The 25,639-nt window shown below is 40.2% G+C and overlaps 1 protein-coding gene across 1 annotated transcript in view; it reads right to left on the reverse strand.

Moving 5' to 3' along the window:
* Window positions 1-25,639, reverse strand: part of PXDNL (peroxidasin like) — a 171,046-nt gene that overhangs the window by 113,901 nt on the left and 31,506 nt on the right. The window contains 5 exon segments of the mRNA XM_047074398.1: window positions 2,039-2,208; window positions 9,853-9,970; window positions 12,817-12,986; window positions 19,146-19,217; window positions 24,444-24,515. Coding sequence (XP_046930354.1) covers window positions 2,039-2,208; window positions 9,853-9,970; window positions 12,817-12,986; window positions 19,146-19,217; window positions 24,444-24,515 — 602 coding nt within the window.

A 25,639-nucleotide genomic window follows, 5' to 3' on the forward strand; every position in this document is an offset into this window, starting at 1 on the left:
AGCGACGTAAAAAATTTGCATGTGAAGATGAGCACGAAGGCGGTGGTGAGTGAGATCAATCCAAATCTCAGGAAAGATGCCAGCAATAGAATCTGTGAAATGGACAGAAATCAGTCAAGTTTGATGTTTGGGAATTGCTTCAAAAGTCAAGGAGGGTTCAACGGAAGAGGAAGAAATGTGGTTAGGGCAGGCCAACTGGAGGAAGGGTGGGTGTTGGAGGGTGTGGGGAACAACACGGTCAAGGCAGGCTGAAGTCTTTGAGAAAGAAGGAGAGGACCTTAGAAAAGGATCAGGAGAAAGCAGTGCCCAGAAGTCAAAGTAGGAATACTCCCATGTGCAGAGTCAGGCTTGACCTAGAGGGCAAAGTGGATGATGCTTTGGAAAGAGCTAGTGGGCGTGCTGATGAGAAAGTACCGAAGAACCCCGTAGGGAATTCCCGAATCCAGTCAATCTGTGACTCAAATGCCTCAATTCTGCTGGAGTAACTCTTAGTTCAGTGGCGTTTTCTCTACTCCCTCTGTCACTGCCCCATCCAACGTCACTGCTCTCCTCTGTGTCATCGCCACAGCCTGCCCGGCCCCCTCACCTTACTCTGTCCTCCTGCTTGTTCTCCGAACTGCAACCTGGACGACCATTTTAAAAGAGAAATCTAATTTTGGTCACACTTTGAGTACAGTAATGAATGATTCAGCTCTGCCTTACGGCCCCCCAAATCTCAAGGAATCCCCAACTCTGCATCCGTACCCTCGAGGCATCCAGTCTTGAATGTGCCCTGCTCTGACTACCTTTACTGCCCCTTCTACTACGATGAGCTTTCAGTCCTCTTTATCTGGCTGTTTCCTACTTCTTGCCTTCAGCTTCTAGGTCACTGGTCCCGGGAAATCCTTTCTTGAACGAACACAGATCTCCAAGTCGGCTCCAAGGGCTCTTCCTCTGACAGGGCTGTGCGGCGGCCCGCTCTAGAGGGCCGGTTATCAAATTTGGGGAATCTTTCAAGCTGCTTGTGAAGCATAGCCATTGTTAAAAAATCAAGTGACATAAACTTACAACTAAATAAACCTCCTGAACGTCAAAGATCAATTCTGACGTTTACCACTTCTCATTGTTTCACATTTTGCTATTATCTGGAGTTTCGAGATGGTCTACATCTGCGTCTGCAGGGTAGAAATGCTATGCAGTAGCATTTCTACTGCATCTCTTCCCAACTCCGAGTTCCCATTTCTACTGTGCATCTCTTCCCAACTCCGAATTCATCGGTGTCTCGTCAATCGTCGGCAAATGTTGTACCTCAGGGCTGCTCCCTCGCCCCCAGAGCCAGCGTTTACACATTTGCCAGCGCACAACGAACTCTCCTTTATCCTCCTATCCCCTTTCCTTACCTGTCATAAAACCTGCCATTTTGTTGAATTATGGCTAATCGCCTAATCTATCACCTAATAGACTATCGACTCGGTAAGGGCTGAGGAAACAGTGTCACTCTTTCCATCAGCTCTCTCAAAATGATATTACTACAAATTTGTCACAGTCACTGTGGCTGGTTTACATGGGCCACTGACTTTAGGGCAAAGCAAAGCTCCTGGAAAGTTAAAGGAGCACAGGCTGTCAACCACAGAATCTTCAACAGCAAGCTCAGTAGGCATTCAGTAAATATTTGGTGGGTAATTATTTACGAATGAATAACTGAACGTTTGTTAGAAAGGATGATAGCCCTGCCTAGGTACCACTGAGTCCCTCTGTCTGAGGAGGGCGGGTCGTCTTCTGAGGAGGCCGGATAGGTCATCAAAAGGAGAACAGCAGTCTTGGCACAGCACCTGTGGTGACTACGAGAGAAGAGAACGGGGGCAGGAAATTTAAAAAAAAAACTTGAAGAGAAAAAAAACAATTTCTGTAAAAGACTAGAAAGTGATAGAAAATGGCAATAGTTTCACTTTTAAGCAGTCCATCCTTTAAAGAAGCAACATAAGTCATTTTCTAGTGCAAATAACTGATGGAGAACTGAGGCATTTACCCCAAGTTCCCTCAGGAAGAAAAGCCGTACCTGGAGGACTGGAGTATCTGAGCATGGCATTCTGGGTCTTGACTTCCCCGGCTGAGTTTCTGGCCATGCACTGATATTCACCTTGGTCCGACTCACGGGTGTTTCGGATCATGAGTGTCCCATCGTCAAACAAGTTAAGTCGAGTATCATCTTCCAAATCCAATGAATGGCTGGAAACGCACGTTTTACACACGTTATTTAACCCCAATCATGTCTCAAACACTTAACAAGACTGAACATATAGGAACTTATAAATATGGCTCGTGTATATCGACTTGTTAACTTCTAAAATTATCTTAATAATCCAGAACATTTTAGTTTAAATCCTAGTTGTCCCTTCCCATTTCTGAGACTGTATCCTAAACACAGGTTTCAAGTCAAGACACGATAGATAGAAAGGAAGGAGGTTTAAATGTCCTGCTTTCCAAGGCAGCATGACTTTAATTTTTTTTAACTTTTTTTTTTTAACGTTTATTTATTTTTGAGACAGGGAGAGACAGAGCATGAACAGGGGAGGAGCAGAGAGAGAGGGAGACACAGAATCTGAAACAGGCTCCAGGCTCTGAGCCGTCAGCACAGAGCCCGACGCGGGGCTCGAACTCACGGACCGTGAGATCATGACCTGAGCCGAAGTCGGACGCCCAGCTGACCAAGCCACCCAGGCACCCCTTTAATTTTTTTGTTAATGTTTATTCATCTTTGAGAGACAGAGAGAGACAGAGCATGAGCGGGGAAGAGAGAGGGAGACACAGAATCCAAAGCAGGCTCCAGGCTCTGAGCTGTCAGCACAGAGACCGACGTGGGGCTCGAACTCACCAACTGAGAGGTCTTGACCTGAGCCGAAGTCGGACGCTCAACCGACTGAGCCACCCAGGCACCCCTAAAGCAGCATGAATTTAAACACTAAAGCCATCTATCCAAATGAAAGATACTTCTGCACATTGTTATACCTCTGAATTCCCATTAAAAAAACCATCAGACGATCATATGTAAGTTTTGCACCCCTTTTCTGTGAGTCATTCAGAATGCGTTCACATTTCGTGAAGGAGTAGGAAAATATTCATATTGAAGACAACCTAGCTAAAGCCAAGGACAATTACATGACATGGCATTAAATCAGCACAACCCGTTTACCCAGTTGTTGGATGTTAGGCCCTCGTAACGGAACTGGACCATTTGGGGGATACCAGGAAAATGGCGTTTATCCATCCAAATGGAAGATCCATTGAGTACATAGTGAAGGCTGTGATCCAGAAGGTTCAGACATCAATAATATGTTTTTGGGGGGTTATCTCTAGCACTAAATGCAAAGCTACTGACACATAAACATATGTTGGAAGTTTGTACAGAACGTTTTTGTCGTACCGGGGTACTTTTCCCTTTTTTAAAATACTCAGTGATCTTGTCTGAGGAGGAATAGATATTTGTATGAGTCTGCTTAGTACTATAAATTTATTAAACATAAAATGCTCCCCCAACACACACATTCATCACTCAATAAGCTCAATTACACATTTAGTCTACATCATCCATCAATAACACCCTTTAGAGAGGAAAAAGTCCATTGAGGGGATCTCATTTCTCTTTTGAATTTGTTTTACAAAGCCGACAGCTTCCAAGTTTGTCTACTCATTTAAATATGTGTCATCACTGAAGGATAATAACTCATCTTATTTTCATATATGTAAAAACTAAAGCATGTTCAATTAAAGAGATGGAGAAATCATCCTTATTCAGCAATTTCTGTCGCAAAGGATAAGGAGGCACACAATGGCCATATTTCACATCCGTTTTTTTAGAGTGGAGCAGAGATGACAGGACACACAGATGCAATCTGTTCTTCTTCACCCGCTGAAGAGCCTAATTTTAAGAAAAACTACCAGTTACTAGGGCACCTGGGTGGCTCAGTCGGTTCAGCTTCTGATGCTTGGTTTTGGCTCTTGATCTCGCAGTTCGTGAGTCTGAGCCCTACACTGGGCTCTGCGCTGACAGTGTGGAGCCTGCTTGGGATTCTCTCTCTCCCTCTCTCTTTGCCTCTCCTGCATTATCTTTCTCTCTCAAATTAAATAGGGGCACCTGGGTGGCTCAGTCAGTTAAACTTCCAACTTCGGCTCAGGTCATGATCTCGCGGTTCGGGAGTTTGAGCCCGGCGCTGGGCTCTGTGCCGACAGCTCGGAGCCTGGAGCCTGCTTCGGATTCTGTGTCTCCCTCTGTCTCTGCCTCTCCCCCGCTTGCACTCTGTCCCTCTTTCTCAAAAATAAACGTTAAAAAGAAGAATTTTTAAAAACAAAATAAATAGGGGCGCCTGGGTGGCGCAGTCGGTTGGGCGTCCGACTTCAGCCAGGTCACGATCTCGCGGTCCGTGAGTTCGAGCCCCGCGTCGGGCTCTGGGCTGATGGCTCAGAGCCTGGAGCCTGTTTCCGATTCTGTGTCTCCCTCTCTCTCTGCCCCTCCCCCGTTCATGCTCTGTCTCTCTCTGTCCCAAAAATAAATAAACGTTGAAAAAAAAAAATTAAAAAAAAAATAAATAAATAAATAAATAAACTTAAAAAATTAAAAAGAAAAAAAAAGGAAAAGAAAAACTACCAGTTAGTAAGAACTTCAAGTTGCTATTTTTGAAGAGATTCGCTTTAGGAAAAACAATAGAGCCTCTGAACGGTCAGTCATGCAAGGCACAGGCAAGGGAACTAGATGACGGACATTCCTGTAAGTATAAACAGCTACTCAGTGTCAGTAACCTGCAATGAACATCAGAAAGCACGTTTTCTTTAAGTGCCCACATTCAAAAGTCTCATTTAGTATTAAACTAGTGATTCTAAACACAATTCTAAAATCATCTAACCTTACACCCAATGAAGACCTACTTGCAAAAGGGGGGCCTGGGCGGCTCCGTCAGTTATGCATCCGGCTCTTGATTTCGGGTCACGTTGTGATCTCATGGTTCGTGAGACTGAGCCCGCATCAGGCTCTGCACTGGCAGCTCAAAGCCTGCTTGGGACTTTCTCTCTCCCTCTCTCTCTGCCCCTTCCCCACTCACACATGCTCTCTTTCTCAAAATAAATTAAAAAAAAAAAAAAAGATTACTTGCAAAGGAACATGCCAGCAATAATGGAACTGCATCTTTTCCAAAGATGATTTAGTTTCTTTAAAATTTGTTCTTGGAGGGGCGCCTGGGTGGCTCGGTCGGTTAAGCGACCGACTTCGGCTCAGGTCGTGATCTCGCGGTCTGTGAGTTCGAGCCCCGCGTCGGGCTCTGTGCCGACAGCTCAGAGCCTGGAGCCTACTTCAGATTCTACGTCTCCCCCTCTCTCTACCCCTCCCCTGCTCACACTCTGTGTCTCTGTGTCTCTCAATAATAAATAAACGTTAAAAAAATTTTAAAAAATTTGTTCTTGGAGCTTCCAAGCTGGCAAACACGTAGATATTTGGGGAGCATCTCACTCAGAAAGCACAGAAGGTCTGCACCCCTTCCCACATACTTTGCCCTCTCCATCTGGCTGTTCCTGAGTTGTATCCTTTTATAAGACACTATAATTTAACCCTTCCCAGATCCTTGGAACGATATGACAGACATAGTCTCCTCCTTCATGGAGGTAGAGTCTCGTAAAATGACAGGCTAGTAACAACATAGCGTCTGCCTCAGCCTCTATGTGACGGAGAATTGGGACAAAAGGAAATGGAGGAGGAAGAGGAGGGGAAAAATAGTTGTACACCCACATTACACACAGAGAAATAAAGCAAGTGTGGCAAGAAAAACTCGTTCTAAAACTGAATCCCAAAATATCAAAAGTTACCAAGTGTGTGTATGGTATCTGTCTTCTGGCTAGACAATGCAACAGAGTTCAGCAATTTTTACTCTTTAAAATGGTATAAAACCAAAAAAATTAAACCCACAAAAACCAAATGGTATAAAACCAAAAAAATTAAACCCAGCACATCAAACCCATGCATTTACAACGCACCAATCCCTTTCCCTGGTTATTTCTCTGTTTGCTGATAAAAATTGTTTGCTCACGAATCATGCTGTTCCTTCAAAAATTCAAAGCAGGTCTTCGTGTCTCAATATACGTATCACATTGTCAACTCGGTGCAAACCAAGTAGCAATCATATGTAAAAACACAAAGGTGCGCACAAGTAGAATGTTCTTAGATTTTTGTTTTCCTTGCAAATGTGCCGACAAACAGGTTTGATTTATCAAAGGCAATTCATTGCAATAAGCATTTACAAAGTGCTTTCTAAGAACTAGGCTCTGTGGCTAGGTACCAGAAATAGAAAGATAAGTAAGTTACCATGCATTCCCACAAATTTAAATTATCTTCAAAAGCATGGCTGGTTTAGAACCCTCTTTAGTCACGTGACTATCTCGCCCAACATCTTCCAGTGGCACTCCGAGATTATGAAGGAAAAGCCAAAGTCATCAGCCTTCCAGTTAATGTTCATATTTTTCTATTACTTTCATAAGTAAAACCTTCATCCCGACAAATATGATGCACCGTCTTTCCTGAATCCTATCACAGCAATTTCTATCCTGTGCCTTTACTCCTTCTTCCAGCTGGAACGGTTTCCCTCCTCTTTGAATTCAATCAATCATTTATCAAAAAATTATTTTGATTGTTATTTCTAGGTACTGGTAATCACTTTACTCTCCTCCTGAGAAGCCTAAAGAATCTCCCAAACGTACATCAAAAATGGTTCTTATATCCAAGTGAATTGCTGCTCTTATCACTGTGACCTAATGATATGCAATTACTAATCATATGCAATTATCTTTTTTTCTTGAAATTTATTTTGGTTGATATTAATATTGATATAGCACCTTTATTTTGACTAACACAACGTTGCTGTTATATGTTCACCCATATAACACCTCCCAGTATCATGTTTTAGATAAACATAAATAGTACACAGCTGAATTTTTCAATCCAATCTTACAATGTCTTTCAAAAGGCTATTTAATCTGTACATGTATTGTTTTTACTAATGTATTTAAACTTATTTCTAATGAGATATTTTGTTCATTTTCTCTTTCCTCTGCCTTGCCTTTGTCTTAATTCTATCTCTCCCTGCCTTTTGTCGACTGGTCCAGTTTTCTTTAATCACTCTTTCCTTTCTCTAAGTATGAATAGTTGTATTTCTTCATGTTTCTTAGTATTTTACCATAATTTTTACCAGGTCTTCCTGACTTCTCTAAATCCAAAGTTAATTAATATCATTCTACACCTCAAAAATGAGACATGGAAATGATTTAATTATGTCCTCTCTCCTTACAATATTTTTATTCGTAGCATCTAACATTTTACTTCTCTCTTACTTTACAGTTGGCCAATACTTTAACAATCTCAATTTATTCATATTTATCAACATGTTGAAAACTACATTGCTTTTGGGGCGCCTGCGTGGCTCAGTCGGTTGAGCGTCCGACTTCGGCTCAGCTCATGATCTCACGGATCCTGAGTTTGAGCCCCGCATCGGGCTCTGTGCCCACGGCTCAGAGCCTGGAGCCTGCTTCAGATTCTGGGTCTCCCTCTCTCTCTGCCCTCTCCCATTCATGCTGTCTCTCTGTCTCTCAAAAATAAATGAACATTAAAAAAAATGAAAAAAATACGTTGCTTTTTACTTTTACTTCTTGCATATCACATCTCTCTAACTTGTATTACTTTTAGCAAATATCCCCAAGTAAGGCTCAACTCTTTGCAAATGTCTTCATTTTACTTGTCAGATAATTTAGCTGAATATAAAACAGAAGGAAACTAGATTTTCTCTTCTTCAACCATTTCAATATATGCGATTGCCTTCTAGCCATGTACAGTTAACTGTCAGTGTAATCGCTATGCATTTGAAGGTAATCTGAAAATTATCTTGGAATGAAAGGTTTTATCTCTTTCAACTTTCTGATCATAACGCGCCAGGTATAGATTTCTTTTTTAAGCCCTGGGTGGGAATCAGTACAGTTCTTATTCTGAAATATCACGATTTTTTTCATTTATGAAAGAGTCCTCATTATTACTTCTCTAAACATTGACTCCAGCTCATTATTTCTAACCTATCTTTCTGGAACTCCTACTGGATATGTCCTGGGCCTTTGAATTATAGTCTCTGTGTTTCCTAACCATCCGGAAAGCTAATTTACTCCAACAAACGTACCTTCTAATTCTCTAATTCTACCTTTGCTCGTGTCTAATCAGTTCTTAACACACTGCTCTATGGACCCTAAAGTCAGGATAGAGGACTCTAGGGGGAGGAAAAAAGAGAGTGTTAAGGAAGGGACACCTAGGTAGCTTCTAATGAATTGGCTGTATTTTTTTTTCTTAGCTTGGTTTATGTTAAATAGATGTTTGTTTCAAATGATCTGCTCTACTAGACTTTAAGTTTCATGCACTTTCAGTCTATATGTTATCTTTCTATTAAAAAAAAAATACTCAGCGACAAATAATGGGTGAGTTAAGATTTGGTGATGTTAAATACTGCTTGGTATCAGCTCTTCCCTTTCACCTCTACTTTTTTTCTATGCAAAATGGTTAATACAGTAACAGAAATTTCCGCCTACACTTTACCTTTCCTTCATTTTATCCCTTCTTTTTCCATTTCTCTGTTTCCTTTTCAATGCATCTTAGTTTCTTTAGTCACCATATTTAAAACCCTTATGCCATACATTCCATCAGGCAACAGGATTTCACTTGTCCCTTTCCAAATACTATTTCAGTGCCTTTATAACCTTGAAAACGTAATGACTGAATTTAAACTGTAAGAAGGCAGAGCAAGCAGTCTGAAGACATGACAAGCAGCAATTTCTATTTCTCAAGTACCCTTGAACAATCTCCAGATGGAAATAAATTGAAGTCTTCTATCAGTTGAAGTCTTTCTCCTGGGCCAGATTCCAAATTTAATAGTGTTCATAATTGCCTTCTTTCCAAGCTATTTTTAACCTACACTTATTAGTTTTCTGCAAGAATTAAAAACACATTTTACAAACATGTCTGGGTTTCTTACTAAAGTTACAAATTCAAATTATATACAGAAAAGACACAAACTATTTTAATATCAGAATATTTTGTGAAGAAAAGCATAAAAATATAGTGTTGATTATACACACGACAGAAAACAATGAGATTTTGTGCAAGCCTGGGAAGGACACGTGCGAGGCATGCTAGGTACCAATAATGTAATTAATGAAAATATAATTATCCAAGTCCTGTGACTGAATTGTATCAAACATGTAGTTCATTCTATGTATCTATTTCGTATCACCTTCCCACTCGTTCTTTAGACGTTTATTTTAATTTTTTAAGTTTGTTACTGCTATTTAATTTTATATTCAGACTTTTAGATTGATACATACCACGTTTTATCAAATAGTGCAATGAGAATAAAAGAAATAACTAGTATTTTAAATAATCTTGTATATCCTTTATTGCCAGTTCACTTACATCACGTTATACCGATTTATTGTGTGAAATTTGCAACACCAAATGTAAAATGTCAGTTTGCAACTAAAATAATTAAGATGAGGTTACATCTAATTATGTTCAGATTTTAAAACACGCTAGTTTATTATTATCCCACTACTTCCTTCTAGAAATAATACAAAATCCCTTTAGTCAATTTCACAATCATTAATGTCTAGAAATATAAATTTTAAAAAACCTCCAGATAATTTGGACAAGTCAAAAGATGAATGCTAAAAGACATTTTTGTCTCTAAGAAATTCTGATAATTTGGGAAATTTCATCTCTAGATAAACTAGTTGAAACAAGATAAGTGGATTAATGAAATTGGAAAGAGAATACAACACACATCCATGCTTAATATTTACTTGTTGTGTATCCAAGTAATCTTCGGTTTGGGGTTTCCTTCCGCTCGGCAAGTGAAGTAGACAGTATTCCCCGATGTTACCTCCACATCCTGGGGCTCAAAAGTAATTCGGGGACTCTCTGTGACAAAAGAATTATTGGTGTATTTTTAAAGACACAAAATTGTAGTATCCTAAGATTGAGAATATTTAATATGAATCTACATTAAAGTTTTACAGATTGTCTTGCAGTTACCCAGTAATATGCCAGTTTAGACATTAGACATATATTTAACAAAACTTCAGAAATTTGAAAGATTCGGTGCATAAAGGAATCTCTAATGAAGTAAATGAAATAAATTTCCCCGTGCTTTTATTTCTAGTAGTTCAATACAACCATATTTATGGAAGAAGTTTGATTTTATGGGTCGATATTTCAAGCCAAGTACTTCAATTGAGCTTGAAATTTGTAGGCAGCCTTCCTAGACAATTAGCCATCTAACGTCCACTTTATACAATTTATAAGAATTTGTATGTCTAGACCTCAAACCTGGCTGAGCAAAATTCCTTATTAATATAAATGAATGTTTCCCTTCTCAAGTAATAATTAGAGGTAAAACACGGAAACATTTAAATTATTTTAATAAGAAAGTAGATTGATTTTTAATGAATCAAATAAGATTACTGAAGTTAAATTATGAGAGAAAAATGTTAGGGAATTTCACTTTTCTATGGCAAACTTAACAAATGTTTCTAAACCTTTCTAAATGATAAAACTCTTCTTTTCATAAGTACATGATTTGAGATTGTCAGTCCTTAACAAACAACCAGATCTAATATGTCTGAAGAATGTTATACAGGTCCCAATCTTAACCACTTCATCAAAAGTCCATATGATCAACACTTGGCCTTACCCTTTCTGGAAAAGTAGTTTGATTCATCTATATATTTATGAAAAAAAAATTCAACATTACAGTATGTCAGGCCCAATGCTAAGACCAGTAATGAAACAGTGATCAAAACAAAATTTCTGTAATCATAGGTTTATCATTTCACTGAAAACAACTGAAATTAAACAAACACAAAAATGTAGAATAATATGTTGTGATAAGTGCTAAGAAAAATAAATGGTGATTTGATAGATAGACTATAAAAAGGGACTTGACTCAGTGTGCGTGTGATAGGGAGAAGGTGGGTAGAAAGCGAGATTAAATAAAGCCTTTCTAAGTAACTCATATTTAAGAAGAGGGCTATTATAAGGAGACGTGCAAGACGAATACTGTAGACAGAGTAAAAAGCATGCAGACAGCCCTTGAATTGGAAAAAAGCTTAAGAACTTTTAGGAACTTCAAGCCCATCGTGACGGGTAAACCTCACTGAGCAAACGGACAGGAAGACTGGATCAAGGGTACAGAGAGGACCCAGGGGATACAACATACAGGAAGTGTGGCCTTGTTCAGGATTTCGTGTTTCATTTTCAGGTGTGGGCAGCTATAAAAGAGTCAGAGCAAAAAGGACTATATCATCAGATAGGTATTTTAAAAGATCTCCCCAAATATAATAGATTGGAGAGGGAGGAAAATGAAAGCCAGGACACCGGTTAACATGTACCGTATTCCGGGCAAACTGGACCACAACATAAACTTGAAGTTGGGAGTAAAGATGGAAAGTATGGACCAATTTGCGATTTATTTGGAAATAAAGACCAAGTTACATTTCTTCTCAATCTGGATGGAGTTAAATCATATTGATATAATTTTCCAAATAACCTGCTTAGAGAAGTCAAAAAAACTTGGCCTCCGGTGAATGGGACTTTAGAAAGAAAATGTCTGCTGTAAGCTCTCACGTGACTAAATCTCCAAGGAGTCCAATTATCACACACATACACACGTATGTATGTACATTCAGCTGTTCATATTTAAAGCTATATATAGGGGCGCCTGGGTGGCGCACTCGGTTAAGCGTCCGACTTCAGCCAGGTCACGATCTCGCGGTCCGTGAGTTCGAGCCCCGCGTCGGGCTCTGGGCTGATGGCTCGGAGCCTGGAGCCTGTTTCCGATTCTGTGTCTCCCTCTCTCTCTGCCCCTCCCCCGTTCATGCTCTGTCTCTCTCTGTCCCAAAAATAAATAAACGTTGAAAGAAAAATTTTTAATAAAAAAATAAATTAAAAAAAAGCTATATATAAATATAGATTAGATAGATACATAGGTAGGTATTATCTTATTTATAGTAAAAGCTTGAGGTGAGAACCAAATAATATTCTAAGAAGCTGTACTTGAATCTTCAAGTAAAGGCTGATAGCCTTATCAAAGTCGCCAGAATATGAGCTATGTTTATCAAACCCAAAGTTTGCATTAATATTGTGAATACTAATAACTATTTGATCTAAAGTTGAAAAAACCGCAATTATTTATTTATTTTTTTTTTTTAGAAAGTTTTACATTTACTTATTTTTGAGAGAGACAGAGCACAGGTGGGGGAGGGGCAGAAATAGACAGAGAATCCAAAGCAGGCTCTAGGCTCCGAGCTGTCAGCACGGAGCCCGAGGCGGGGCTCGAACTCACAAACCGTGAGATCATGACCCGAGCTGAAGTCGGGGCTCAACCGACTGAGCCACCAGGCACCCCTGAAAAACCTCAATTATTAATCATTAGCACTAAGTGATGCTGAGGAATAAGTGGAAACTTTAATGCCGGTCACAGTGTCCTGTGACCTTGTTGAAAAACAGTTTTCCTCAATATCTGAGGAAATTTGAAAGTTGGATTAAATGGTCCTCAAGGACTTTCCCAGCTCTGTTTATGATGATAAAAACTCCCTTAGGCGAAAATGCAGATAATGAAACAGAAATTGACCATACTTTTAACTAAACCTGTTAATAGCATCTTTTGATATTATGCTCTTTTAAATGCAACATTGTATTAACAAACCTTTATAGAAAAGGCAAACAAAAGACAACTCCGTTTTCCACGCACAGAGAAAATTACGTACCACAGTTGAACTCCTCCACGGTTACGGAAGCAATGGAGCGTCCCTGGAGCCTTCTGGGATATTGACATGTAGCAGCAGCCTGAGTTTGGCCATCTCGGGCATAGCCTTGCATAAGTTCCCCCAGCCACATTAAGTCACAGTCACAAACTAGGGCATTGGAATCCAGACGCCTAGGCATGCAGGCAAGAATGACAACTGTTGAGTGACTATTAATGTTGTTTGCATCTTCTGAATTAAAATCTTTAACTGCCTCCAATTCACCTCCTTAGTCACATTTTTGACTCCAGGATTCGTCGGTACCTATCCACAGACTACAACACACGCTTACCTGTAAGCTGACCTTAATAACTACAGGATCAAATGAATGCTTACTTGTCTTAGAGAAGGCTCAGAGTTGAAACTATACATAGTGAAATGTTACGGATCTTTTAAATGTTAAGAACAGAGAATTTACACTTGGTAGTATACTTTTTTTTTTTTTAACTTTTTCACAGAGGTTACTTACAAGAAAGAGTAGAGGCTTTATTACCCAAACGAGGCCTATAAACGTGCTGTGTCTGATTTGGGCAGCTGCCTCAGGTGACTGGCTCCTTTCTCTTGCAAACCACCTTGACATCAGGATGGATAGGCCTGTGTTCTCTTGTGTCTTCAATTTTCCCAAAGGACAGAGGCAGGACTTCTTAAAATTTCTCTGTGTGTGTGTGCGTTAACAGGCCTGGCTATCACTGGAAATGATGCCATCTTACAAAGGCCCACATCTGGGAGTGTCTCTGGCAGACCGGATGGGTAGGCCCTTCACATTTTTTTTGTGGTATTTCCTAACCTAGGCCCACAAGTTGTTCACTTTCGCTAAGTTTTACTACGTTTTCCAAATCCCTTCCAGCGCGTTTTTTTTTTTCCTCATGAAATAAAATTGATAGATAACCAAAGAGATTGATGGTGTGTACCTCCATTCTTGCCAAAAGATGTGTAGCAAAAGGGTACACAAAGTGATAAATCATCTCTTTCATCCATCCAAAGGGTGAAAGGGCAGCATTAGTTAAATGAAATCCACAAGTCTGTCTATAGCGGTAACGAGGTCACACTCTGCACAAGGGAATTCAAGGGATGAAATGATAATATGAATATATTTATGATGGGGATGTTATGTTGTCTAAATTTTATTGTCATAAGTAATGCTTTATGTGATTTTTAAGAATTTTAAAATGCTATATTTTTTAATATATTGTATAAAGGACATTTAATATATTGTATAAAGGACATTGTATAAAATGTCCTTTAAAATCATTTGGGAAACAAAGGAATTTAAAGGATCAATTTGCATATAAAATTAAAAATCACCTAGCTATTTTAACTTAGGAATCTGTATTAGTAGCAAGTTACTGGGAATAGTAAGCTAAAAGTAAAAAAAAAAAAAATCATGTTCTTCTCTAGATTTGGAATTTATAATTCGAGAAAATTGTACATTTTTTAATAAATTTAAGAAAGATTTATTGTCTGATAATTTCGTGAAGTGTATTGTAGATGCTTCGTTCATAAGATTGTTATATTGTACTCGAACTGTATTACATTGAAAACTAGCTATATTTAGCAGCATTAAATAGTTAAAATTAAGGGGAAAAAGTCTCACATTCATTAAAAGGTTACTGAATGGTATGGATTTTATTTGCTTAATGCTTCCATCAAGATTTCGCACTAAACAGAGAAAATAAAGCCGTAACTGAAACGGAGAATACTTTCAGCCTTGTCCAGAGTGACGTATAAGACGTAACACTTGACTAGTACTTGTTCAGCAAGGTGTTGGGTTCAGTGTCCTTGGCTGCTCCTTGTCACTGACTGATTTACTGAACCAGCTACTTTGCTAAAAAACTGATCTATTTCAACATGAAGGAGCCCAAAGTTCATTCTGATTTATGTTTTGAGTTTAATGTCTGGTAATTTTATCAAAAGCAGTTTGTTGTTAAATATTAAGGTGTAAATTCTCACTTTAGTATCACCATGAGATTTCTGAGTCGAACCAAAGCCAGGACATCAACAACTCCCTTGGGACCCACCATTCTTGAATGTTCCATTTCCCTGATGTCATCATTGCTTACATAACAACCCTCCATGAATCAGCGATCCTCTCTTTCCCATATGTATCCTCATGCCTGTGTGTTTTAACAACACTAGAGCATAAGATTTCATTTCTTCTTTTTATGACCACTGACTTCAATTAAAATATTCATCCATAGCAGGGATACAAAACATGAATAAAACAACTATAGGTTATTCTTTTCGCACTTGCCACTTAAAAAACTCCTTTATATTTGAGGGGTGCCTGGGTGGCTCAGTTGCTTGAACGTCCGACCTCAGCTCAGGTCATGATCTCGCAGCTCGTGAGTTTGAGCCTCTCATCGGGCTCTGTGCTGACAGCTCAGAGCCTGGAGCCTGCTTCAGATTCTGTGTCTCTTTCTCTCTCTCTTTCTCTCTTTCTCTCATGAGCCCTTCCCCTGCTCATGCTCTGTCCTTCTCTCAAAAATAAATAAACATTAAAAAAAACCCTCCTTTATATTTGAAAAAACATATAGTACTAGAATTTTTATGGTAGTGAAAAAACATATAGTACTATATTTTTGCACAAAAATCCATTTGGGGAGGCTTTACAAGTTGAGTGTTTCCAAATTTATACCGAGAAAGCACTACTTAAAACATAGCCTATCATTTAAAGCCATAAATTTTGAAAAATAAAACACTAGATAAAACACTATCTTATCAATAATAAAAGTGGGTTGTCTTAATCTTTATTAGCCCATACTTATTAGTAATACACTTAAAATCACTGCCATTTCACTGTTCTCTATTTTGAAGCTTCTCTTACATCAAATATCACACCCGATGTGCTAAATCAAAGACAACTTCTCTTTGATAGCATTCAGTCAAGAATCACAACAGTAAAATAATAACCCACTTGGGTCTGTTCACTGCTCAATGGGCAACTTGAAAGGGAATAAAAAAGCACGGGGTAAGTTCAAATTCAAATCTTTCTATTTGAAAACACAGTAATATATCACTTGCGCTTACATAATCCCTTTCACATAAAGGTCCAAAAGCACTTTTTAAAAAGAACTTCATTAACTTTCTCAGTACTCTTGGAAGGAATGCGGTCGTCATGAGTTAGAAATGATACGGTACAGACGGGGAAACCACGAGCCGGTGTCCCCTGCGGCTCCCAGTGCTGATAGGGCACATGTGAGCCACACAGGTTTCTTGGACTCCCAGATGCGACCAATGCAGTGACACTCTTTCAATTGTTGAGAGACTTCATTGTTGAAGATGGAATCTATTTGATGGTACACACAGCTTATTTACTAGCCTTCAGTTACTTTCCTGTATTCTGATTTTCATGTATAAATTACAGCCTGGATAGGCACAGGTTTGAGGATTTGGAATAACAGGTACCAGGGCTCACCGTCTCAGCCTGACCAAGATCTCATGAACCCTGGAAGAGCTGGCTCAAATCGTCTGTATGTCAGTTTACCATGACCAGAAGTGACCAGTGTACCATCCATCTATGAACACAACATCAACACAACATACAACGTGGATGGAACTGGAAGCTATTGTGCTGAGTGAAATAAGTCAGTCACAGAAAGACAGATATCGTATGTTTTCACTCATACGTGATCTTCAGAAACTTAACACAAGACCACGGGGGAAAGGATAGGGGAAAAAAATTGTCTCAAACAGAGAGGGAGGGAGGCAAACTATAAGAGGCTCTTAAATACAGAGAACAAACTGAGGGTCGATGGGTGGGGGAGGGGAAAATGGGTGATGGGCACTGAGGAGGGCACTTGTGGGGATGAGCACTGGGTGTTGTATAGAAGCCAATTTGACAATAAATTATATTAAATAAATAAAGAAAAGTGGCTTAAAACATTTGAAATAAAGACAGTGCATGCATAGAATATACACAATGGCACATCACTCTAAAATAAGGTCTCCCTCTGCTTCCTGATTAGTATTTGCTTCTCTGTGTGCGTTCCAGCAATGGAGTGAATGCGTTTCATTAAATGTGAGAGGTTAGAACAAAAAAGCTGCTACTAAAATTTAACAAGAAAGAATAGCACAAAGAGATTAGGGGAAAAAACAAGGGATTTAGCATTTCAAGACTTTCTGAGAGTCTGAGAAGTCAAGAATGATACCCAGGTAGAAATCTATGTAGAAAAGACACATTTAATGGGAATTATGACCGCAAATATACAAAGACAGTGACTCTAACCACACATGGTATAACAAATCCAACAAGAAAAGGAAGAAGGCAAGTAAAAAACATATTCCTCCCACTACCAGAATAAAGCATCCTATTGCCTTGTTGCAAAATATCTTGGTATTTTTCACTTTCCAGATATGACTCAAAACCAAGAATGTGGAAAACAACAACATCCCACTATACATCAATCGGAATAGCCCAAATCCAGGACCCTGACAACCCTGAATGCCGGTGACCTCTCACTGCCGGTGGGACCACATTGGTACAGCCGGTTTGGAAGACAGCCAGGCAATTTCTCAAAAACCAGATATACTTTTGCCACAAGATCCAGGACCCACGTTCCTTTGTATGTATTCAAAGCACGTGCAGCTTATGTCCACTCAGACCCTACACGTGGATATTTCTAGCAGCTTTATTTCTAATGGCCAAAACTTGAAAGCAAACACGTGTCCGTCGGCAGGTGAAGGCAGAAACAAACTGTGGTACAACCAGACGATGGACTAGTATTCAAGACTAAAAAGAAATTCTCTTTTGAGCCATGAAAAGACATGCAGGCATCTGAAGTGCCTATTACTAAATGAAAGAACCTCATCTGAAAAGGCTGAATGCTGTAAGATTTCAGTCATATGACATCCGAGAAAAGATGAAACTATGGAGCCGGCTGCGGGCACGAGGGGATGAACAGAGGAGCACAGAGGACTTTTAGGGCAGTGAAAATATTCCACACGACGTTCCATATGCTATATGTCGTTACACATTCATCTGACCCCATACGATGTGCAATACCAAGGGTGAGCCCTAAGATGTGCTACGGACTTTGGGTGATCCCGACGTGTGGATTTTAAGAGCTATTCTACTTTGGTGGGGGATGAGAGTGGCGGAGGCTGTGTGTGGGGACAGAGCGTACGTGGGAAGTCTCACTACTTTCTGCGCACCTGAAACTGCTCTAGAAGACAAAGTCTATTACAACAGCAAGTGAGAATCCACGTGTGTACTTTTCCAAACAGCTCAGTGCAACCAGCTCTGAGAAGGAAGACTTTGGCAGGTGAAGAGAATCACCAAGCAAGGCTTTGGTGGGTTTGAGCACAAAGAGCACAGCCCGAGGAGAAAAGACGGGGGAGGCAGCATCTGCGCTGAGAACTGCCATGACAGAAAACAGAGCACGAACGCCCGAAACAACGGACTGGGGCTGGATGAACGTTCCTCCTGATGATTCGTGATCCTTGAAACACAGCGATTCCAAGTGTGATTTCCAGGCACCAAGTACAACACACATTTCTCTCCCTCGGTGTTCCGATACCTACTTAAATCTTCACCTTCCCTTGCCTGTCAGCCTGGACCTGGGCACATCACACCAGAAAGACAACAGCAACAACGTGGCCCCCAAGACGGCTGAGAGAGAAACCTCTGTGAGTCTGCCCCCGTGTGCCCTCCAACTGGCACCGGGAAGCGGGACATTTGATCTTTATCTGATAACTGGAACTCACCCAGGGGAAAAATAACAACCAGAAATCCATCAACGATGCAGAAGTATACCCAGAGAGCGGGGTGCAGAGACAGATCAGGGTAAAGGCAAGTGATTCACAGAGGCAGACGGAAAAGGGAGGCAGCTGGAGACTAAAACAGGATTGGGGTGTTCGCTCTGAATTGTTTAGTGTCGGAAGAAATGAACTGTACCCATAACCACCGGTGCAACGAGGCCCAGCTTGTGAAGTCTGGCCAGAGGAGTCAGACTTTCTTTGGAACTTCTCACGTCTCTTTTTTAAATAAAAGCGAAAGGAAAAGGAAGTCTTGGGAGCCTTTAGATTTGACCAGCAAGGAAATTACTGAGAACCGAGGAAAGTTCTGTCTTCAATATTCCTTTTGAATGTCACTTCTAAGGGAATACATGAAAAGCTCAGTAGACTATCTGTGTCCTCTATCGCTGTGCGGTTAACGAAACCGTTTTCTCTCGACCACGCTAGAATTGCAATGATCTTTCACGGCAGAAGGAGACAAAGGCAAATCATCGCTTGGGGTTTATTTATTTGGGAGGAAATCATATGGTTTCTGTGTTTGCATGCTTCCTTTCACTTACAGTCTCTTTAATGAATCCAGATGAGAAAAGCTCCCGGCCGGAATTTTCGATAATTTGTTATTATGCAAAAACCTGAAAAACAAAGGGTAACTTTTAATCGCAGCACAGTAAGGACGATTTAGGAGACTTTTTAAAAAAGTCTAATTGTGACTCCATAGTACATTTTCAAAAATATCTCAGTGAGGAAAGGCATATGCAAGCATCGTTTTAAAGACTTACATGCACGTTTCTGCCACTACACTGGTATTTTCTCATCCGTGTTCTTTTTTTGTCTTTTAATTTTTTGTTTTAGTTAGAGATTACAAGTGCTAAAGAGAAAACCACAAAAGGAAGTCTTTAAACACGCAGGAAATCAACATAGAGAATGTTTTCATCAAAACAAATGGCACAGTAGTGTATGTATGACTGCAGGGGGCCGCAAGCAAACCATGATTGACCGGATCCTGCGGTTTAGCTAAACTCCAGTCCCATTGGGTGCCGCTTGGTCCATGGCTCAGCCAACCATTTGCGTGTTTGCTTTCAAATCCATGCCCACAGCCCACGGAGATCACAGAAGCAGCTCGTCCCCAGGCTCTTTTGACCCTGGCTTCCTCTTCCCAGTTAGGTTCCATCACCAGAGGTAATGGATAGAGGCAACGGAGGAGGCCCATGCCACAGGATTTCTACCTCTCCTTTCACCTGGTCAGTCCAGCACGGGTCTGGGCTCCCTGAGAGCGCTGCCCGGCCATACCACCTCCCTGCACTGTGACGAGAGAGATTAGGGCTAGCAGATGACAGCTGGGCTCCCATTCTCACTAGCACCACTGAAAGCATATTCAACCAAGGGCATGTGTATGAAAAGAAGACAAAACAATAATCCGCAAAACAGAGGAAAGCTCCATGCCATTTCTTTCTTTTCTTTCTTTTAGAGAGAAAGAGTGAGAGCGACAGGTAGAGGGAGATGGAGAGAAAGAGAAACAGAGAGAGAGAGAGAGACAGAGAAGAATCCCAAGCAGGGTCCATGCTCAGTGTGGAGTCCAATGCAAGACTTGATCCCACGACCCTGAGATCATGACCTGAGCTGAAATCAAGAGTCAGTCACTCAACCAACTGAGCCACCCAGGCATCCCTTCATGCCATTTATTTCTGAAGACTGTAGGAAATGGGCACAAATAACTGAATACTAGGTAGAAAGTGTTAACAATTAGCTACATCCAGCCTCCCTCGGAGTCCTACTTCATGACCAGTGCTCCTATCTCAAAATTTAATAGGGTCATCTGGCCATGTTTTCCTAGCAATGTATGTTTTTAGCTTAATTTTAATTACCTATTAGGGATTAAGGTAACAGGGAGTCAGAAGGAGCAAAATGTTTTTATGGTTTTGGAAATTTGAAGCACATCTGAATAGACAGAAATTTTTTCCTGATCCTTACTATTTTAGTTCCTTATACTCATCATCCTCTGCCCCACCCAATTCACCAAACTAAGAAGCAATGACTAGAGAAGAAATAGTAAACAGGTTAGGACGGGTGTACGGATGGAAGTCACAGAGTAATTCTAAATCCCCAAGCCCTAATCCATTTTCATATCTCAGGGGATATTGGAATAGAATTTCATAATGGAGAAAAAGCTTGTAGTACATTTCAGCTGAACCTTGGGGAAAGCCAAATAATTTGGACAACTTATTCGTGTGTGTGTGTGTGTGTGTGTGTGTGTGTGTGTGTGTTTGCTGGACTACAAGCTTACTTGACTATTTATAACTAGCATAGTGCATTGTGATAACAACAGTAAAAAGGCTGCTGATTATTCTCTTAACGTATGTAAAAGGCTGCAAATTGCATCAATAATCAGAGATCGAAAGATGTTATCTATTTTCCAAGCCAAGTAGACCAGAATTAATTGTGGAGCAGGCAAATCAAATCAAGAAAAAAGCATAACATTTCCACCACCACAGATTTGGAAGCAAGGTATGTAAATATTGAAAAATCATTGTCAACAATTTTCCTTAATTTTGTACAGTGATGAAAATGTCCAAATTGCTGTCATTTCAACATTAGTTTATGTCTTACATATTACTGGGCTTCCCGAATCAGGTGTTATCACACTTATTATTTCTGTAACTATTTGTTCCTTTGTCTATAAAATGGGGCTACTATTATTATAATTACCGTTATTAGATAATTCCTAGACTACTATGTCAGTGACGGTACTAAAACAGAAGCACTATTTCAGCAGTCCTGTTTAGCAGGGGTGCGACGATGCATGCCTGTGCCGCCTTCTCTTTCTTCTTTCCAACTTCCCTGAAGTTAATCTTCAAAATGCCTTTGCAGATGGTGTGTTGAGTTCTGCTTGTGGAAGTAGCACTTTGACCGCTTTAGTCCCAACAAGTCCTAAAAAGCACCTCCTCCTGTATTGGAAAGTTTGTCTAATTATTTGCCGCTGATGTTTTCCGTTAAAGACACTTGATTAAAAACATTAGCAGAATCCATTGGACTGGAATTGATACAAAGACTGATCTCTTTGCTGTGACAGAAATATACATGCTACCAAACAAGCCAAGCCATGAATGAGCGTTTTTTTCAACATTAATGTTCTGAGGAGAGAAAAGCGTATCTTCTGCCTGAAATTTACGTTAGCGTTTAAAGATATAGCCATTGGAAATCCAAGAGCCTTCTAAGAAGTAGAGAAAACCTCCTGTTCAGCTCCTAACACCTTGAGAAAGCTTCTTGAGAAAGCCTTGGCTTTAGTGAGGTGCATGCCTGAGAAAGAACACATTTTTCCAGGCCGGTTGACTCCGTAAAGCATCTAGTGTGATGTTGTTTCAAACTGGTAGTCTCCCCAAACCAATAAAACCAAATGTATGCTCAGTCACTGTGAATGTTCTTTATGGATACAGAATATCAAGGTTTTCTTCCTCTTGATCTCTTTTCCCCATTTTTTAAAGACAGATTCACTAAAGATTCCAAACAAAAAGCAGGCGAAATATAACCTATGGCTTGCTGAGGTCAGTATGAACATAAAAAATAAATATAAGGAGCCAGCTTTATGAAGAACGTCCAAGATCTCACCGCTGTGCAATTGGCCAGTGGCACTGGGGAGAAACGGTATCATTCTTCCATAGCAACCGTGAATTATTAGACAAAAAATCAGAATTCTGTACACTTCACCAGAGGCATGACTGCAATCTTCTACCTGTGCATCAAGCTCTCGATTACCGGTTTAAATCCATGTGGCTTCACCAAATGCATATAGAGTCTTTTGCTTGGTGATGTAATAATACATAGTTTATGACTGTTTAAAGAGAAGTTGTATCTACTGGAGAAAAATCTAACTTTGGTAAAGGGCCAGGATTTTCAAAGTAATTCTCCTCTTCATAGAAAAGACGAAGACACAGGTCTTCACTTGTCTGCATTGGCATCATGCCTCCACTGAAAAGAACGTTCCACACAAGTGGTAGGGGTTGCTATTTATGAATGCAACACATGGGGGCTTTTATCAAAGCCTATAAATAAAGAACTATTCTAGATTTCCTCTTGCTGCCGCTGCTGCTGAATGCACATTACTTGCGGACGTGTGGTTACAGGCAAAGTCAGCCTGAATTTGTTTAGAGTGAGAAATACCTTAATACGATCATTTAATTTTAACATTTAAAATGTCATTGCAACAAATGCTTCAAAGTTATAGGCAGAAGAATGCCGACTCAAAATAGTGGGCTAGGCATACGAATTTGCCTCATTCTCTTTCAGAACTCTACTGAAATAATAGCCCAGATGGCCAATACAATAAATAAATCCATACCAGTCAAGAGGACAGAATGTGAAAGGTCACCAACAGATAAGAGATTGTGGCAAAAGACGCTAAGGGGAAAAAATTACAGGACAGAAGAAAAGTAATGGATTTTGTGTGGAGGGGCAACTAAAGAGGGAAGCCTGTCCTCCCTCAGTCAAGTATTTGAGAAGGAGAAATCTGCCAAGGCGGAACTCACTGCTCACAGCTGGTAGAACAAGAAAGGGGTACAGAACGCTTTCCTACCCAGTTCCCTCTCCTCCGTTTCATTCCTTCAGCAAAACAAACACACAAATCCAAACAAGGCAATTTTATGCATTACAATTCCCGTACTTCCATATGCAGATAAGGTTACATTAATGGCATGGGAAAAGCAGTTGATTAGCTCTCTTTATCTTTCCATTTTAAGGGTCTATTTCCTGTATCCCTATGAAAGGGCATCCTTTTCAGAACCTACAAACTCCTAATTTCCAATTTTTTCCCAATATATTTAATTGAAACATTCCGGATTCAGTGTAGCTGAATGATTCAGTGCAATGATTCCTGATTCAGTGCAGCTCTGTCATTCTGCATTTTTTTATTCTTTAAAAAAATACCATATCTTCTACTAAAATCACAATCAGTTTGGTACTATAAGGGACAGAAGAGATTAAGGGTTAGAGCATCTTCATCCGGTAAAAGACAACACAAGAGAAGGCTGTCCAAGTGTCCTCTGGGTTTGTTACTGTTATCGCATAAAGCTGTATTAAATATAACATTCGTCTGGAAGCGTACGCACACCACGCTGTAAGCACGATGACTTCCCCAAAAGTGAATGCAGCTGTGCAGTTACCATCCAGGGAAAACAGAAAAAGACAGAACTGTCAGCACTGAAGAAGCCCCCTCCTGCTGTCCCCCATCACTTCCTTCTCTCCAAAGATAACCACTGTCTAACTTCTAGCCACCGTGCATGTTTCTGCTGTTTTTGAATTTCTCCCAAAAACAAAATCAGACGATGCGATTTTCGATGTTTGATTTTTTTGTTTGTTTGTTTCAGAACGCTTCTGAGACTCGTATGTGCTGTAGAGTCTCCTGGGTTACGAATACGCGACAATCTATTTCTCTTCTTTTGTTGTCGGGTGCTTGCGTCAGTTCTAGGGTGGAGGGGTTAGAAGCGATGCTGCCGTAAACATTCCAGAATGTGCCTCCTGGTGCACATCTGTTGTGTCTAGAAGCAGAAGTGGGACTGATCGATAGGTCACAGGGCCTGTGTATGGTTAACTGTGGTCAATTCTGCCTCAAGTTTTCAAAGTGGTTTTACCTCCTTCGCACAATGTTGCTCATCGCTTTTGCCCTATTTTTAATTGGGTGATTCATCTTTTCTCCATGGATTTCAAACTATAGACTGTCTCACAGTGACTGTATCTTATAGCACAAAGGCGCAGGCCCTGCTTCTTAGGCTTACAACAAAATGTCCTGATCTCCCGGGCAGTCGACATGTATAAACAAAAGAAGTAAAGCAGAAGCAAAGGACGTGGAAACAGTCAACACTTACAGTCTTTCTAATTTCACAAGGTCTCCAAAGGTCTCCGGCTGTAGCGTTTCTATTTGGTTGAAATGAATATAGCTGCAAGGCACAAAACAAGTTGGTTATTTCGCGCGCTGGTAAGTAAAATAAAATGAGAAATTAACAATAGCCGCGGCTGAAATTCAGCTCTGAAGCATCTCAAGTCCCCTCTGCTCTACAGTTTTGGTCCTAAAAACCGGACATTCCAACCGGGAACCAATAGGAAGCCCATCCAGAAGCAGTACGTTACCCCTTTTCTTGGGTAGCGCTCTTGAATAGAAAGATGCTATGTGTTGGTGAAGTTCCTCCTCTACTCCTTAAAATTTTTAAAGTGAAGCTAGAATAATAATTAAGATTGGAATCATGAGAAGACACGTTACAAGTGACCACATGCTTATTACATTTCAGGATAGAGGGAATGTTCCAGTCTAGAGAGAACAAGGAACGACACACTGTATTAATATGAATATTTGAAATGAATTAATTATGCCAGAGGATATACAAAAAGTAATGTGTCTTTTTTAATCCCTTTAGAACTAGACCTTCTCTGTCCTTGGTACCCCTCTATGCAATCAACCCAGTGGATGTTTCCAAAGCGGCCATTTCAGAAAGGCGTCTCTCAGAGTAACAAAGCAGCACAGCTGACGACAGAAAGGTTTCCCTTTCTCTCAGAAATTCTGTGAGGAAATGGAGAAACAAGCCTTCAAAGCAGAGGACTCCGCAAAGCAAGTCTTAGATCCACTGCTAAGGCCTCATACTTCATTACTCACCTTGCACCCGACTCCTAACTGAAATATTCACCTTGCACTTGACTTCTCATTTAAATAGTCACCTTGCACCTGACTTCTAAACACAGCCTTTTCAAGTCGTCAAAATGAAACCAACAGCCGCGTACAGCAGTCTACAGTGAACTTCCTCCAGGAAAGCACCGTAAACACAAAAGTCACCACGAGAAAGGACACACCGAGTCTCACACTGAATTATGTCCTGACGGAAGAACACAATAAATTGCACTTGACTTAGTCATCAGAAAGTGATGTGACTTGAAGGGAGGACACAGGAAGAGAAGCTTTACATTTTGCATGTTTACACTTAAATAGATTTATTTAATCACAGTTGGAACTACTTTTGAACGAAGAAAAAAAGATTTTTAAGGAAAAGAGACACGGCTACTTCATTCCCAG

Source organism: Lynx rufus, unplaced genomic scaffold, assembly GCF_022079265.1.
Source record: "Lynx rufus isolate CCGP_SWC_20201006 ecotype Redwood Valley unplaced genomic scaffold, mLynRuf1.p SCAF_12, whole genome shotgun sequence".
In the NCBI taxonomy this organism is placed as follows: Eukaryota; Metazoa; Chordata; class Mammalia; order Carnivora; family Felidae; genus Lynx; species Lynx rufus.